The 16,757-nt window shown below is 41.7% G+C and overlaps 1 protein-coding gene across 1 annotated transcript in view; it reads right to left on the reverse strand.

The window, feature by feature from the left end:
* Window positions 1–16,757, reverse strand: part of KIF26A (kinesin family member 26A) — a 97,872-nt gene that overhangs the window by 37,181 nt on the left and 43,934 nt on the right. Inside the window, exon 3 of the mRNA XM_010008162.1 lies at window positions 8,583–8,745. Coding sequence (XP_010006464.1) covers window positions 8,583–8,745 — 163 coding nt within the window. The remainder of the gene's footprint in view (window positions 1–8,582; window positions 8,746–16,757) is intronic.

Below are 16,757 nucleotides of genomic sequence, written 5' to 3' on the forward strand. Positions count from 1 at the left end.
CAGGAAACATTTCAAGTGTTTTGTTGTGCTCCAATTCTGCTTTTGCTATGAAGCTGGAGTAAACCTAGAACATCCTCTCCAAAATCCTAGCTTCACCACGAGGCCCCCACATCTCTAGATCTGTTTTTTCCCCTCTTTCACTTCCTCCTTCTCATATTTCCTGTCAAGGTACCAGGCTCCTTCCTTTCTTCATTTTGCCAACTCCACCATAGCCTATGGTCCCACACAACCCCTGTGGCCTGTGCTATCCAGGTGAGGCTTCTCCTTCCAAAGATCTCCCTGACACTGATGCCTTGTACAATCTCCCCTTGGTTCATACCATGATCTCTAACTCTCTATAAAGAGGAGCTTCATATTCCAAGGCAATGACTCCTAAATACCCAAAACTGCTTTATCTGGTTACCACCATCTTTTCTTTCTCAGCTAATTCCCTTTGATGGTCACTCAAATCCCACAGGCTCTCCACCTCAGCTGATCAGTCAGTGCCTCCCCTCTCTAATTAAACAGACTTAACCTGATCACAGATCTACTGGGCTTTGGGCCATTTTTCATGCTTTTAGCAGTGTTCTAACGCAGCACTGCCAATGTCCAAAACTCTATCTTACCTGTCCTCTCAGCCACTGCAATTTGTGCACCTCCTCCCTTTGCTGAACTACAGCTGTGTGTCTCATCTCTGCTTGCCCCATCAGCCTCACAGTCATCACGGATGAGCTCTTCATAGCAGGGAGCCTGGCTTACCATATGCTGATAAAGCACTGTGCAAACATATGATGCTGTATTACCAACAATACCAGTAATGATGTTCTGCTCTTAAACATGCTGTCCTGACAGTCATTCCTGTTTCCAGCAACAAAGCCTACTAAATTCAATCTTGTCTTCTAACTTATCCTCCTTACAGACCAACATGAAATGGCATATACCTAAAGCATACACTCTTTTGTTTGTCCTTAATTATAGGCAGTATTATGCTGCCACAGCAACTAGGCAAGCTTAAGCTGCCTTAAGATGACACAAGATACTGCACCACACTGCACCCCCTGCCCTGTCTCCTGTCCCTGCACAGTGCTGTGCTACACACAGGTCATGTTTACTCTCTGGGGACAGCTGGCCACTACATTCCAGCAGCCACAGAATGGCACCGGCAAGACGGGGCAAGCCCTTCAGTGGCACCCACTCCAACTCCATTAACACATCTCCATGAGGGCTTTCTTGCTTTCCCTGACCCCATGGTAATGGGGGTTGGGATGGCATCCCCCTCTCCAGCACCATGCAGTGGGGAAGACATGGCAGGGCCCAGGCTGCTCCAGCCCACTAAATTCAGAGGAGACATTCATTAAGGGGAAAAGGCTAATTATATAGCTGGCTCTCCCAGAAACAGCTGGATGCTCCACTTGATCTGCACATCTGTAGCTCTCCCCCAAGCCACAGATTGCTCAGCCAACCTTCCCAATCAGCTTCCAACAGTGACCAAAAAGTAGCAAGCTGAAGCACTGCGGGGCATTTAACAAAGAAGGGCTGGTGTGCTGAGGGGCTGCTGAGCTGCATTAATGCCTGGGAGCCATCACATCTCTCAAGAGCCCCACAGCTCCTGCAACACTGCTGTGACACTGCAAAGTAGGGACAAACCATGCCTGGGTTTTGGACGTAGCTGCCAGCAAAGCAGTGGCAGTCTTGATTGGGAAGAGCTGGTACCCCACTTTCCTAGGTAATTGATTCAAATTTAATTTTCCCACATCACCTCGCCAGAGGATTTCTCAGGCATGGGTTATGCTTAATGAGGAATATTTAACAAGTGACTTCACTTCTTCCCTTGATCTGTCAACCACCAAGAATTTACTACAGTTACCAGCAACTATAGCAAGCACTCCTCTTTCAACCTCACAGACCAGCTTAACTACCACAGGTCAGCACAAAAATGTCTAACTCAGGATCCAGTTTATCACACATTTTCTTCACCCTTTGGTGAACTGCTACTTATTTATAACCCAGTTATCCACTTTGTCTGTCAAAGAGATTTAAACTGTGCCAGCTCTGCACAAAGCCAGGATACCAGGGAATCCCAGCAGTGTACAGGGCAAAAGTTTACAACCATGAAATAAAGAGAACTGGTGAACTACATCATGAGCTTTGCAAAAACATAATACTTGCTTTTAACAGGACAAACAGGCTGAAGTGATTTAGCTAGAAACATCTTACACATGGCAACTTAAAAAAAAAAAAAAAAAGTATGTCTTATGTTTTTGTGCTTTTTTCCCCTGCATTAAGTTCTGAAAGTACCTATAGTCATGTAATGATGAGGTTTAACAGGTTAGCAGTAATATATGCCTCAAGTGTTCTTAATACATCATAATTTTCTTTCACAGAATTTGCATCACTGTCAAACGAAACTACTGATTTTCAGTTGATGCTTTTAACATGTTTCTATGGTTACTTTCCAAGGTCACATCACAGAAGCCTGAACAGCAGTTCAGAAAGACAAAAGGTATTTTGCATCCTTCACCATATTAAATAATTTATGAAAGTTAAGGCATCCTCGTGGAAAAAAAAGAAATCATAGAAGAATAGGTTCTGAGATTATTTTCTCAGCAACAGTTTGAAGCACAGTAAAATCAATATTTCTACAAAAGCTTTCAAGAACTAGACTATTTGACTAATGTTCCATATGGTACAAAACGCTAAGGAACACACTCTAAATTTAGATCTATATGCACAAGCCTACATGAACTGCATGAATGGACCTTAAAGCAGAATATGTAGACACCTAATTTGCTGCTGTCAGCTTCAGCTTTTAAATCAGGCATGAGGCATTGTCTCAGCAAGTATTCTACATGTAAAAAGTGCAAACGTAAAACTGGAAAAAAATGAAGTAAAAATGGTAATGACAGCCTTTATTATTTCCATCATTTTTCACTCAAAGCCACACAGATTTCATCTGTCCCCAAAACGTTACAAATTCAGACTGGTGTAATGAAAGCTTGTACACAAAATATCTGAATTCTCTGCCTACCGCTACACTAGATCAGAGTTTATTGGAACTAATTGAAGTGTCTGAGGCTTGGAACAAAAACACATTAGTCATTTAGTGGTTGTGCTAATATTGCTATGCCTTTCCTGCAGTTTCATTAGATACAGACTGCTTCAATACCCTAATCATATGCTCAGTCACAGCACAATCAGTACACAGAGTACTGACAAGCTGTCCCACCATGCCTAAAGCTGATAAGGTGTCTGCTCTATGAGTAACCTCAATTATTGACTATATTTTATGGTCAATCTAATGACCAAATGCTTATCAGTGAACCATCAGGTGCCTGTAATAGGATAGTGACCCTTAGTTTATATGTACCATTACTGCTCATTAGTGAATAATTAGATTCTTTAATCCACAACTCACAGGCATGAAAATATGATGGAATATCCTGAATCTAGAAAAAGACAGCTATGCTTATTTTAACTCTTAAGATGTCCAATGACATTACTCAGAGGTTGTATGTTATATCTTGTAAGGAAAAGCTGCTTGTAGAAAAGCATAGCATGTGTAATGTTTTCTAATATGTCTAAATTGACACAGCTTTCCCAAACATGCAGGAGTATCGTGAGAGTGGAAAGACAATCGGTGTGATTCACCACTATGACTCTTCAGATCATCTTAAATGGTTTTAATCTACCAAAGCCCAGAAACACTGCAAATAATTTAGTAACCTGAAAACTAGTGGGTGCATAGTGAGTGCTATGTTTGGAAAACTAATTTGTCAAACAAAAGCAGATGGATATAAGGGAAAGTAGCTGCAACTACACAACTATTTCCCTGTGACAAATGCAGCCGTCCCACGGCAACCAGTGCAACCCTGTGATCAAACCAGTTTGAAAAGATGTGACAATCAAATTTCTAACATGATTAACATTTAAGAAGGGGAACTTAATACATGTTGTCCTCTACTCAGCCTTGCCTAGGGTTGATTGCTTTTATACATATTTTCTTGTAAACAGCTTTGATTCCTCCTAGCTCCCCTGTCACTGCTCAAACCTTCCTTTCAACCCTTGTGATCAAGGCCAGACACCCCTACTCTCACTCAAACACTGCAATCCCACCCAGCAGCACAGGCAGTGCTGCCATCATTGTCACCAGCCACCAACATATAGAAATGGCTCATTAATGATGACAGCTTCAGTTTCTTTTGGGGCCTTGATTCTCCTCCCAAGGGAGAGGTTTTCTTTTTTGGCAGATAGCCCATTAACCTCTTGCCAAGTGCATGCCCATTCTACTCCTCCTCCTCGCTGCCCTTCTCCTGCCTGTTCTTGGAAACGTCACTTCCTCTCTTCCCAAGGTGTTCAGGTGACAAAAAATGCCTACAGCTTTATACCACAATATGCCAATATTTACTTAGTTGCAAGCATAGCCCACAGAAGGGTCCTACAACTATCTTACATATTTTCACTTAGCAATATAAAGTTTGTTCAGGTTCCTTACACAAAAATCCCCACACCTGGAAACAGGTATAAAGTGTGGAGTACTAACAAGGCACAGCTCATGCCATACTATGGGACAAAGCCCAGCTGCATTCTTCTTAAATCTAAAGAATGCAAGATTAAACTTCTCCTCCTGCACTGTAAAGGTAAACTGAGACCCTTTTCATAGCCATCCATGCCCAGAATGCTTTTTGTTCTGGCTTTCACACTCCATCAGTGACTCACTGAGAAGCTATATTTTCTGCTTCATCCCGTGGTCCTTTGGTAACATGACCACTGAGTAATGTCTGGCAATTTGCTTGTGTGACACAGTCAGATGTTAATCAGAGCCTTCCTCCTTCTGTGACAGATCAGAGCAAGGAAAAAAGCTTCAAACTGATTTAATTTCTTAATAGCCTTCTGTCTGCTGGCTCTAATATTTGGCTTTGATTTTGAATACTTAGCACTTCCATGATAGACACACTCTGCTTTTCTAGGTAATGAATAAAATACATTTTATTATTTTTTTTTGTAAGCAGAACATAATTAAGCTTCAAGAAATTAAATATGACATTCAAATGAGAAAGAGCTTTGGATGAATATGTAGATTTGGACTGCACATATGCTTTACAAAACCAATGCATTCACTGCAAAGACTATCTTAAAGATACCAATTTTCACCATAGGTAGCTCTTACGACCAGGAAAACATTTTGCTCCAGCTATTATTATTTTTCAGGTGAAGATATGAACTTTCTGTATAATTCCTTGAGTTTGTGACCTTAAAAATACAAATCTGGAACTCAAACCAGAGTAAAAAACAAACCAACCAAAAACCTGCACAGGCCTCCTCCCTTCCAAGGTACAAGACAGCTCACAAGCAAGAGTCAAAATGTATTATTTTACTGCATAGAGACTCTAGGTTTAATGTGAAAAAGACATATATTTGCTGCCAGGAAAGCATGCCACAGCCCAAATGCTAACTGTGCTAGAACCTGTACAAACACAGCTAATGCCATTTCATGAAGAACAAGACTGGAACCCTTTATTCATGTGAAAAAAATCTGTATCTAGTGTTGCTGCTGCTAAGTAAATCACAGATGCAGTTTCTACAAGCACCCTACAAAGGCTTTGTCTTCAAAAGTAACTAACCTTATGTCCAATTACACTGAATGTAAACAGACATGCATATTTTTATTTAGCTACTCTATGACAAAACAGCCCCTCTCTCAAGCTAGACTTCCAACCACAGCCCCTTTTACAAAAGGGCTCTTGTAAAAAGATGGTGGATTTGGTCAAAGAGAGGGCAACCATTTGTAAAAAAAATAATAATAATAAAGGAAAAAAATAAATGTATGTGTTTGTGTGATAATCGATATATTAATGGCATTTATTCCAGCAGAGAACAAGGAACAAAAAGTGCCAGGCTCTGCATAACACGAGTCACACACTGGCCCTGCCATGAGGTTCAGAATTTAAGTTGCTGAGGAGAGAAACACAGTAAGGAAAGAATCAGCAAATGCAATAAGCAGGGACTACAGCATAACATGAGTGCCATCACTCCTCTTACACCTCTCGGTGCTTGCTGAGAGAGGATCAGCTGAACAGAGAGCTGAAGGACAGAGAACTGGATGCTGCTGCAAAGGATTCAGGGATGACCTTCTTCCTCAACATGGTCGAGGCTGGATGGTGCAAAGGAAAAGAGGAGATGGGACTGAAATGGCTGGAGCAAAGAAGCCTGATATCCTATCATTACTGAACAAAAGTTGCCAACACTGTTGGTATCCCAATACTTGTGGTCTCTGGATAAGCTGGTTCCACACCAGTTTCTGCCAGTACCTGTCTCTCACTCATCCTTTTAGATCTTCTGCTCTCCCTCTCCCCTCCTGCTGAGGACTGTACTGCCCAAGGGCAGGAGGAAAACTCAGTATCAAAACTTTGATCCATAAGGTCCCCATGGCAGGAGAAGTCAGAAGAGAAGAAGGAGCAGTGGGTGAGAGAGCCCCTCCTGAGGTCAATGCCAGTGATGGTTGAGCAGCCTTGCCAGGTCTATGCAGCAGTACCCACCTGAGGACCTACTCGATGTATTTATGACAGGGATCAACAATGGATCTTTCTCCCCCAGCCTTTGTGAGATTCCTGCATTCCAATTTGTGTTTTTAATCACAGTCATAGCTGAAGTTGTTTCTTGAGTGCTTGCTCTTAGGGAACCCAAGATTCTTAGATGGGCTCTGGAATACTACAAAATGAATGCTGAAATACACTAATCAGCGGAGTGATGAAAGATCATGAAAATGCTACAAAAATAATTCAGATAACTGATAACTGTTAAAGGAAAAATTTATTTCTCACTTAAGTCTGTCTCTGGAACAACCACCACAAAAAAAGAAGCAGAAGTGCTTTGTACAAAAAAAACTTCAGCCAGACCTGTTCTTCAGATTAAAAAAAAAATTGAAGAGAATCAATTTAGAACAGAGGAAACATGGGTAGGGAATAAGCAATGTACTAATGGGTTTTAAAATGTTTTAGCTAGCACATAGCTGCTAAAGCTATAAAACTGATTCACTCAAGGCAAAGACAGATTCATGAGAAGCAATTAGGGCCTGATCCAACATACAATGATGTCATTTGCAGCCTCACTCCTGAATTCAAGAACCTTTGAATCAAGTGAATAACAACCATTAGTGTCACTTTGCAAAACCAGAACTGCTTTGCTGACCAGTAACAGAAGCATGACTGGGTGAAAACATTTTTGGTCTTACTTCAGATTATTAGGCACTGATTTCTTTCTTTCCATTCCAAGGAGGATATGCTATATTCTGGACTCCTCAGTGAAAGTTAGTATTTACGTCTGCTTATGACATACAGATTCACACTGAAATAAACCCAAAGCAGATTAAGCTAAATCACACTGTTCATACCCACAATATGAAATGCTGGATGAAAGCCGTGCTGCTGTCCAGTCCAGGTACTTTGCAGAGGATTCATTTATCCTTATTTGGGTAACAAAACAGGAAAAGACTTTTGAGCTTTTCCCCTTGCCTTTCCATTCCCACTGATTTCAGACACCTATCTTATTAAACAAGTCATCCTTTGTAGGCACCTTGCTTCTCTGTCTTGACTTTAAACCTGCAGCACCTTGCACAGGACAAAACACTAACTGACATACACCTCTCTTGGGGTAGCCATTTCCCATCCTCTTGTGCACAGACTATGATGTGTAGACATATAATGCTTAAGACTCACTGTACTATACTCTTGTAAACACAAAGAACGAGGGAAGTTGAGCTCCCTCTGAGGTCAGACTGTAACTTCTAGTAAGCATCACTTTTTTAATGGCACAAAACTTTTTTAAAGATCAAGGAAAAGGAAGTAAGACAATTAACATCAGGATTACAGAAGAAGAACTCTCAGTGCATAAATCTGACTTTAATACCATTCACAGACATACGTTTTTCAATATTGTCTCAAAACATGTTCAGTTCTGAATTAAAAAAGGAATTTGGAATGCAAGTACAAAGCCCTGGATTTTGTTGTTTTAAATACCATCTGCTTGACAGCCTAGTGCATTTAATCAACATTGCTAATTACAACAAACATTTGACAAACAAAACCAACATATAATTTTCATTATAAGACCCAAGAATGGAAAAATATAAGATTGTTCTACGACACTGCTAAAAAAAGAATGTCTTAAACTGTTTTAACTCGTTACCAACTATGGAACAGCTTTTATTTGCACACATAGGCCACACTAATGAACACAAGTCAAACTTTTTTTTTGAGATCTGAGTGAAAAAACTTGTTACTTCAGCTTCTTCTCCAGAGAAACCTAGAGAATAACAGACTCTGCTACAGGTGGAAACATCCATTAAGGAATAGAAAAAGACAAACACACTTTTTATTGGGTTTTGGTCAATGAAGTTTCCTGCTCAGAGAGAAATGGAGCATCAGCAACACAGCCCTGCTCGCCAGTGACCATGGGAAGCCACAGTCATGACCAGGTGACCAACTCCACCTCTCAGCAACCAGCATCACACACTACACCTTCTACCCATGGCAAGACTCAATGCCATTTCACAAATGTGTGAAAACCCATGAGGAGTTACAGAAACCAGAAAGGTGAAAAACTACCTTATGAAGAACGAAGCTGCAGCTGAGGTACCTGCTGAGACCCCGGCTGGGGCAACCAGGCTCTGGGAGGCTGCTGAGCCACCTGCTCCCACTGGGTCAGAGGTGTTCTGCCCTGAGCTGATCTGAACACTGGGACCATCCCGGCCACTTTCTGGTGTTGTTTCTCCCTTAAAAAAAATAAAAACATATGTACAGGTTAATACACTTGCTGAATGGCCATGACATGGAGATATCTCATGCAGCACTTCCAAAGGTGTCTTTGCAAGGGGGAAGGTGAAAATAGCAGTAGGTGAGGAATGATACAGCTGAACAAGAGTACTGCAGTAGGTCCTGCAACAGAGAAGGTAAAAACCATGACTGCAGAAAACAAGCAAAATAACACAGAGACCCTTTGTGATAGGTAATGCACAGTTAAATAGTTTGATAGGCATGAAGAAATGGAAAACGATAAGCAGAACCCTTTTGTTTTACAGTGTTATTTGGGAGCTGGCAGAACTGTTTATCTGGTTCAGTTATAACTGTCAGGAGTTGTTTCTCAGTGGCACATCATCTGCAAGACCTATCTGTTTAAGAGGAACTAACCAAACAGTCACATTTGTAACATGTTTCCACATGAATAACCCCAAGAACTAAATTTAAAAAAAAAAAATTGATTTTTTTTTGAAACACATCTCCAGTCCTGCTTCTCAGCATTATCCATCTTTGCAGCACAAACACACGGCATTTTTGTCTCCTACAAACCATTTCAGTGGAAAAACAGTAGTGACTGGAGATGAATCTTCTCCAGCATAATATATCTGCCATATCTGAGACAGAGTTGGGGTGGCAGGAGGGCAGGGAAATTGCTTTGGGCTTTTGCCAAAATATCAGAAATCTGCATTGTGAAATCATGTCATGTTGATATCTTCATGCCTAGGCCACCAGCTCTTTCAGTACCAAGTTCAATTAAGTCCCATCAGTCAAATGCTCATTGACAGTGCTGGGAAGGCCTCCTTTTAGGAAGAACCTGCTCTGTGTCTAGTACTGAAAATTTAATTAAAGATGACACCACAATAAATATTTGTCAAAAGAGTTAATTGCTTCATGTATGATAATATATGATGTTTCCGTCATCTGAAATACTACTTTGACATTTCCACCTAATTAGCTAAAATAAATTCCAGAAAAGGAGACAACTTTGTAATGAACAAATGCAATTAAGTACTTCCTGGGATGCCATCAAATTTTAAATTTTGTGCTGCCATAGATCATATTTTACAACTACAGATATGCAGACATGGTAATGGGGCTTCCCAGCTACATACACACCCTGAATTTTTCCATACACTGACAACCTAAAGAGAGTTTTCTCATGAGAACTGAGGCAACCCTCTCATTAGGTACCAAACAAAATAAAACTCTGTCCAACCAAGCAGTGCTTGACTAGTGCCTGAAAGGCCCCCTGGAGCTTCATCTGAACTCATTCCCATAGGTGTGTGCTCAATTCCCTCTTCCCAGCAAAGTCAACAAGCAGGAAGTGCACCCAGTGCTTTTGAAGGTCTGTTCTTTAAAGATTAATACTATGATCAGTATTATGGAGTGGTCAACTAATGCTTTACCATAGACTGCTACAGAAAAGAGTTCTTTCACAAAGCTCACCTAAGAGATCCGAGGCTGAGACAGAACATTCATGCAGATTAACCTACTCCTATTGAAGCTGCTCACACTGGAAGTCTAACCGGACCCTCTGAACAACCCTCTGCAAAACCCTTCACTTTGTAATACAGAAGTCTCAGGAGACTTAGCAATGCAGGCAAAAAGGCAGTGACCAAGCACTGCTAGAGATCAAGGCTGGCACAAAAAATGGTATCCCAGTAATATAAGCAGTTCCTTGAACACTAACAAAGTGAAGTGACAAACTTGTGGTTGACCTAAATTAGTCACAGAAAGTATTTGGCATGGGGAAAACAATGCAGGCTGGGAAAGATCCACATACAACCCCTGAACTTCTGAATTACATGAACTGACACAAAGAGCTAATAATAAGCAGAGCTTACTGTGGATTTGGCAATTTACAGGCTAAGAAATCTACATCAGAAACTCTCAAGCCAGTAATTAGGCCCACAAATTGGCACACCAAGGGGCTGCTATGCACAGAGGCCAGTGGCATGATGACTAGCAAGAGAAGGAAACCCTAACAGCAGCCATTGGCAGTCCCACATGTTCTGCCAGGGATCACAGATTCATAGAATTGTTTGGAACCTCAAAGACCACCTAGTTCCAACCCCCTGCATGGGCAGGGACACCTCCTGGTTGCTCAAAGCACCATCCAACCTGGCCTTGAACACTTCCAGGGAGGGGCAGCCACAGCTTCTCCAAGCAGCCTGGTCCAGTGTCCCACCACTGTCTCAGGAAATAATTTCTTCCCAATATCTAATCTCAATCCACACTCCTCCAGTTTGAAACCATAACCCCTTGTCCTATCACTACATGCCCTGGTATAAAGTCCCTCCCCCGCTTTCTTATAGCCCCTCCAGGTACTGGAAGTCCACTGTGTGGTGTCCCCAGAGCCTTCTGAACAGCCCCAGCTCTCTCAGCCTGCCTTCACAGGATAGATGCTCCAGCCCTCTGATCATCAACAATCATAACCCTCCATCATGTGTGCTGTTGTCTCAGCCTAAAAATTACGGGGTTGAGATGACTTGCCAAGACATATTTTTCTGTATTTCCACTTTCAACAAGGGCTATATTAGACAACAGGACTTTGAAACAAAGAAAGAGAACATGTTTAAGCAAAATATTGAAAAAAGAAGGCAAAAGCAGCAACATGTTTTTAACCAACTGTCCTTTAAATAATGCATACTCTGCATGATGACATAAACTAAATATAAAATCTCCAGAGTTAGCATGAAACTTCAGTGAATTTTACAGCAAAGTGTAACAGATTTGTAAGAACTGACTGGAATCTCTGAACAGATTGATTCCTGTAAAAGCTATTCATACTTAACAAAAATATGAGCAATGTATAACATACACTCCTTTGTCACCCTTATTTTTTAATTTCTGTGAGAACTTAGAAGCCTACATTTCTAAGAGATCAATGATTGTGGCGTCTAACTTGAAATATCCAAATCAACCCTAATATTTGAGATACCAGATAGTTAACATACTTTCCAAAACAACATACCCAAATTGAGTATCTGTAAATTGTTGTTACCATATTAGACAGTTTTGAAAGCTCCAACTGTAATTTCTGGGTAAATTTTGAAGTTTTATTCTCAGTTCTGTGTGTGCATGAAAGGAGGATGAGGGAAAGCCAAGGAGAAGGCATTAACTCTTGTAAAGGGGGGAAAAGTGAAGACAAACATGCAAGATAAAATCTACAGACTAGTGCAAAAGAGAACCTGTATCTTTTAAATGAAGTTTTCAATTACCCAATTAGTATTCTTAAGCAGAGAGGTAACATCAGGTTTGCTGCATGGTGAGAAGCTGAAAAAGCACAAAACATGTTCTTCCAAGGTTAGGATTCATTTCAAGGACTGCTTGCACCACCCAAAGTGACAGCTTTTCCCAGCACAACCACATTCAGCTGCATCTCAGCTGATGAGGAGGGCTCAGGTATGAGGAAATTGGTCAGGTCAGAGTCATTTGCCCTGAGGCAAGAAAACTAAATGGGACCCTCCTGGGCTCCCTGGTTTGTCACACCATGGTTTCAGCTTATGTCCCTTACAGCTGCTGGAGAGGTATGAATAAGATAAGGGGGGTTGGTTTTAAACTAAATGCAGGAATTACTTCATGCGTCTCTCATCTCAGCCCGTGCTCTTCCAGGGATTGTGTGTGGGAAACGTAATTCTCTAGAGGAATGGGAGTAACTTTGCATGACTTTTTAAGCACACAAGTCTGCATGGGGAGAAGGACTCCAGTCTGCAGCTGAAAAGGAATTCTGCTTCACTGTTTACTCAATTTTCATAAATCACTCATGATCAAACACAGAAATCCCAACCTTGTCACTATAAAGTGTTACTGAATGCACTGAGTATTTAGTGTGTCACAGGCCTCCACATCCAGAGATTAATTTTTGTTTTAATTTTCTAAGAAAAGGTTTGTTGGACAAAAGCCACTAGCCCTCTGGAATCCAAGAATGGTTTGAGTTGGAAGGGACCTGAAAGATCATCTAGTTCCAACCCCCATGTCATGGGCAGGGACACCTCCCATTAGACCAGGTTGCTCAGTGCCTCATCCAAGCTGGCCTTGAAGACTTCCAGGGATAGGGCATCCACACAACCTATTCCACTGTCTCACAACCCCCACAGTGAAGAATTTCCTTCTGATGTCCAACCTAAATCTCCTCTCGTCCAATTTAAAGCCATTACCCCTTGTCCTGTCACTCCATGACTTTGTCAAATGTGCCTCCCAGCTTTCCTGTACCCTTCAGGTACTGGAACATGCTTCAGGGTCTCCCTAGAGCCTTCTCTTCTCCAGGCTGAACAATCCCAGCCCACAGCCTACCCTGACAGCAGAGGTGCCCCAGTCCTTGGGTCATCTTCATGGCCCTCCTCTGCACTTTCTCCAACAGCTCCATGTTCTTCTGGTGTTGGGGGCTTCAGAGCTGGACACAGCATTCTAGGTGGGCTCTCACAAGAGCAGAGTAGAGGGACAGAATCACCTCCATTGACCTGCTAGCCACACTGCTTTTGTTGCAGCCCAGGACACAGTTGGCTTCTGGGCTGATGTTTTTGCTATTAAACCAGCTAATCTTCAAGAAAGGATTCCCAAAAGTGCTCTATAGGAATCCTTCTCTCTACTTGCTCCAAAGCCACATGAAAATTGGTACCAGCAAGGGCACAGCAGGGACAACAACCAGGCATTTTGCATGTGCAGGAATTACTGATGTCTCAGTACTTTGTATTGGTGCCTGCATCATGGATGGGAGGGTTTTGGTACCAGGTCCCAGCAGCAATCCTAAGGACATGGGAGCAAAGCTTCAGCTGCTGTGTTTTGGCTGGCAGCAACCACAGGCTCGTAACTGAGGCTGGCAGGGCCACAACATGCAGTGACAGCATAGGTTGTTCCCAGTGCAGATGGCCAAAGGCTGGGGTAGAGGGCAGGAAGAGATGGAGGCAACCTGACATCCTCAGGCTGTGGAGGTGTGCTGGGCAGCACAGGGGCATCCCCTGCCTCATCCCTGATTCCCAGCACACAGGTTCTCTGCTGTGACTAGATGACAGGAAACATCTGCCCAGGTTTAAAAAAGTCAAACTAGTCCAAAATTACACTGTAGTGAAGCTAGCCATAGATTAAATTTCCAGGTACACAGAACACTCCCAGGGCATTCCCATGTAAGGACCATTACAAACCCTGAGAAGTTCTTCACAAGTTTGAAGCACAAAACCAAAAACTATGCCATAATGTTTCCAGCTTCCTGAATATTTCCATTCTCTGGACATTTATCTTTATCCAGGGATCCAAAAAGGCCAAGCTAAGTGCTGCCACTTTTTTTCTCTGTAACTCATGAAAAACATGTGCCTGGTGACAAGCAAGAAAAACACAGGAATATAAAAATCTAAAGAAAAATAGATCAATTCCAGGATTGCACAGGGATGATAAAAGAAAACCAGAAGGCTGGATTGAGCTGCAACAGAATCATGATATCATGTCTAAATACAAGTATCAAGAACAGATTCACACAAGAGGGAGCAGAGAAAATTACAAAAGCATCAAGAAGTCTGATACATATCTGTGTGATCAAGAGTCAGAACTCAATACAATTTCTCTTCTTTCAAAATATTGGTCCCATAATGACAGCATTTAGCAGGGATTCAACAGTGAACTGCAGATGAAGCTCAGCAAGATCAAGCCTGAATCTGTACTAGGTTGTTTTTTTGTGTGTTTTTTAAGTTGTTTTAACATCCTTCTGACTAGCAGGCAGGCATACAGAATTTTGAGTATTTGCTTTAACTTCCTATATTCCCCTTTCAGACCGGAATGTCACAGCCAATTAAATTGTAAAAACTGCTGGATCTAATGATTTTGCAATATATTAAATCTACTGCTTGTATATGATAAAACAATAATTTTCCTCCTAAATGATTCATGCTAAGACTCTTATGACCTACTACCACTAACTGGAACAAGTGTGACGTAAATGTCTATCTGGATAATGCTCATACTATAAACCCTTCCTTCCCGTAAGCGTGGATAAATCCTGCATGTGTCTTCTTTATGCAATGTCTCAGAGTGCCCACCATTATGTACAGTTAACTGGGCAGCACATGCCAGGTTGAAGTGAAACACTTTCTGGATAAACTTTTTTCAGCCCTTTGATCATGCTTCTACCAGGACTCATTATAAAATAACTAGGGCATTTCGTAAGTACAATGCACTACTGTACACATTCTATAACCTGCAGCTGCAATGTGGTAACAAGAATGCTTAAACCTGTAGTTTCAGACTTTTATGTGCATCTCTTGTTAAATGTGAATCAAATGTGGAGCATAATATTCCTTTCCCCAAAACAGATTTTCAGCTACAAGAGCTGCTAATGCCCAGCTTATCGTTGATCTCTAAAGATAAGGCAGAAGGAGAAAAATCACAAAGTAGAATTAAGTAGAAACAGGAGGGCTCATCTGCTGCCACAGACTGAAAAGTAATACAGGAGATCCAAAGACAACCTCAGGGCCCTCGCCTTTTAGATTAATAAATTAATTACTAAAACCAGTTAAGGGTTTGGATCTTCACCACCAAAAATCACTGGCATTCTGTGCTTTATGAACACAAAGGACCTCATCCTTCAACTGCAGGGCACTTGCACCCAGCTGCATCCAGAGCTGATGCTCTTGGCAGAACAAGGAAGAAGAAACAGTTTGCTCCCCACTGACCAGAGACTCCTGATCTCACCTTGGCCCAAGATCTCTCCTAAACCTTGGTCCCTGAGAAATGTTTTAAGGTTTTGGTCAGGCCTCTTTCATCTACAAAACATCTGTTCCTTCCTTCAGTCTGCCCATATTCCCAGGCTGGTTGGTGTCTGCAGCCAGGGCACAAAGATACCACCATGCAGTGATGGCCCAATCACTTCCCATTTTAGCCACCCAGGACAGTGGTACCAAAAGAGGCAGCAAGGGATGCTTTTTTTTCACCTTCTTCACAGCTCTCTGACCAGCAGTCACACAAGTGTCACTTTCCTAGCTGTACCTGTACACCCACCACTTGGAAAGTAAGGACATGAAAAAGGGCTACAAAGAAGGTTGTAGATCCTGCTGCACATAAACAGTCTCAGACTGGGACTTTTCATGTGCAGTGAGTGGAGAACAGCCAGACCAGAGGAACTGTTTCTTCTAATGCCTCTAGGCAAACAACAGAAAGTGTTGCCCAGAGCCCTCCCTACTGACATTATTACAACAGTTACAGCCTTCAAAGCCAAAAAATACAGCTGTGTACTGCACAGGGTTATTTAATTTACCATTGTGGTCAAAATTTAAAATTGTTTATTCAAGTGGACAAATATACAGTCGAATCCCAGCTTTTTGTTAGAGGCTGATATAAGCAAGCAAAGGAATTCATTAGCAAGCTCATAATAATGCAAATTTCTGTCAGTTTAGGAAGGGGGTTTCCTACAAGAAGACAAATGCTTTTCCATTAGGACTGACTTTCACAGGCCAGATGGGTCTCACACAGCAACAAAACATGGAACATATACTAAGCTTTGAATCAGAGAGCTTGTGCCACCTTCCTGACTGCACAATAACATTTCTCAATGACTTTAGGCAACTCAACCAAAACCTCACTGTGCCTTGATTACTCTCTATTCATCAAAATGGAATAATCATCTTCCCAAGAATTACTGGTCTTACCACTTTATTATAACCATTATATTGTTATAGTGGTTGTCATAAAATGTCAGCAAATAAAGGCAAAGGTGGACAGAGACTGTCATACCCAATCTCTTCTTCAATCATGCTTGAACCACTTATATGTTAGATGCGACTATCCTAAAAAGAACCTCCCTTGGGACCAGTTTGCTTGAACATTACCCCATGAAAGGCACCCACTGACTAGTAGCTTGCTAGAAGAGGTACAAATCCTCATTACATGAAGGAAAAACTGGGTCTTCAGTGCACCCAAACCTGGAGAATGAGATTCAATTACAGACAAGCTCATGAAGCAGCATAAAGTTCACAGAGCCAGGGAAAGCTCTGA

Source organism: Chaetura pelagica, unplaced genomic scaffold, assembly GCF_000747805.2.
Source record: "Chaetura pelagica isolate M959 unplaced genomic scaffold, ChaPel_1.0 scaffold242, whole genome shotgun sequence".
Lineage (NCBI taxonomy): Eukaryota > Metazoa > Chordata > Aves > Apodiformes > Apodidae > Chaetura > Chaetura pelagica.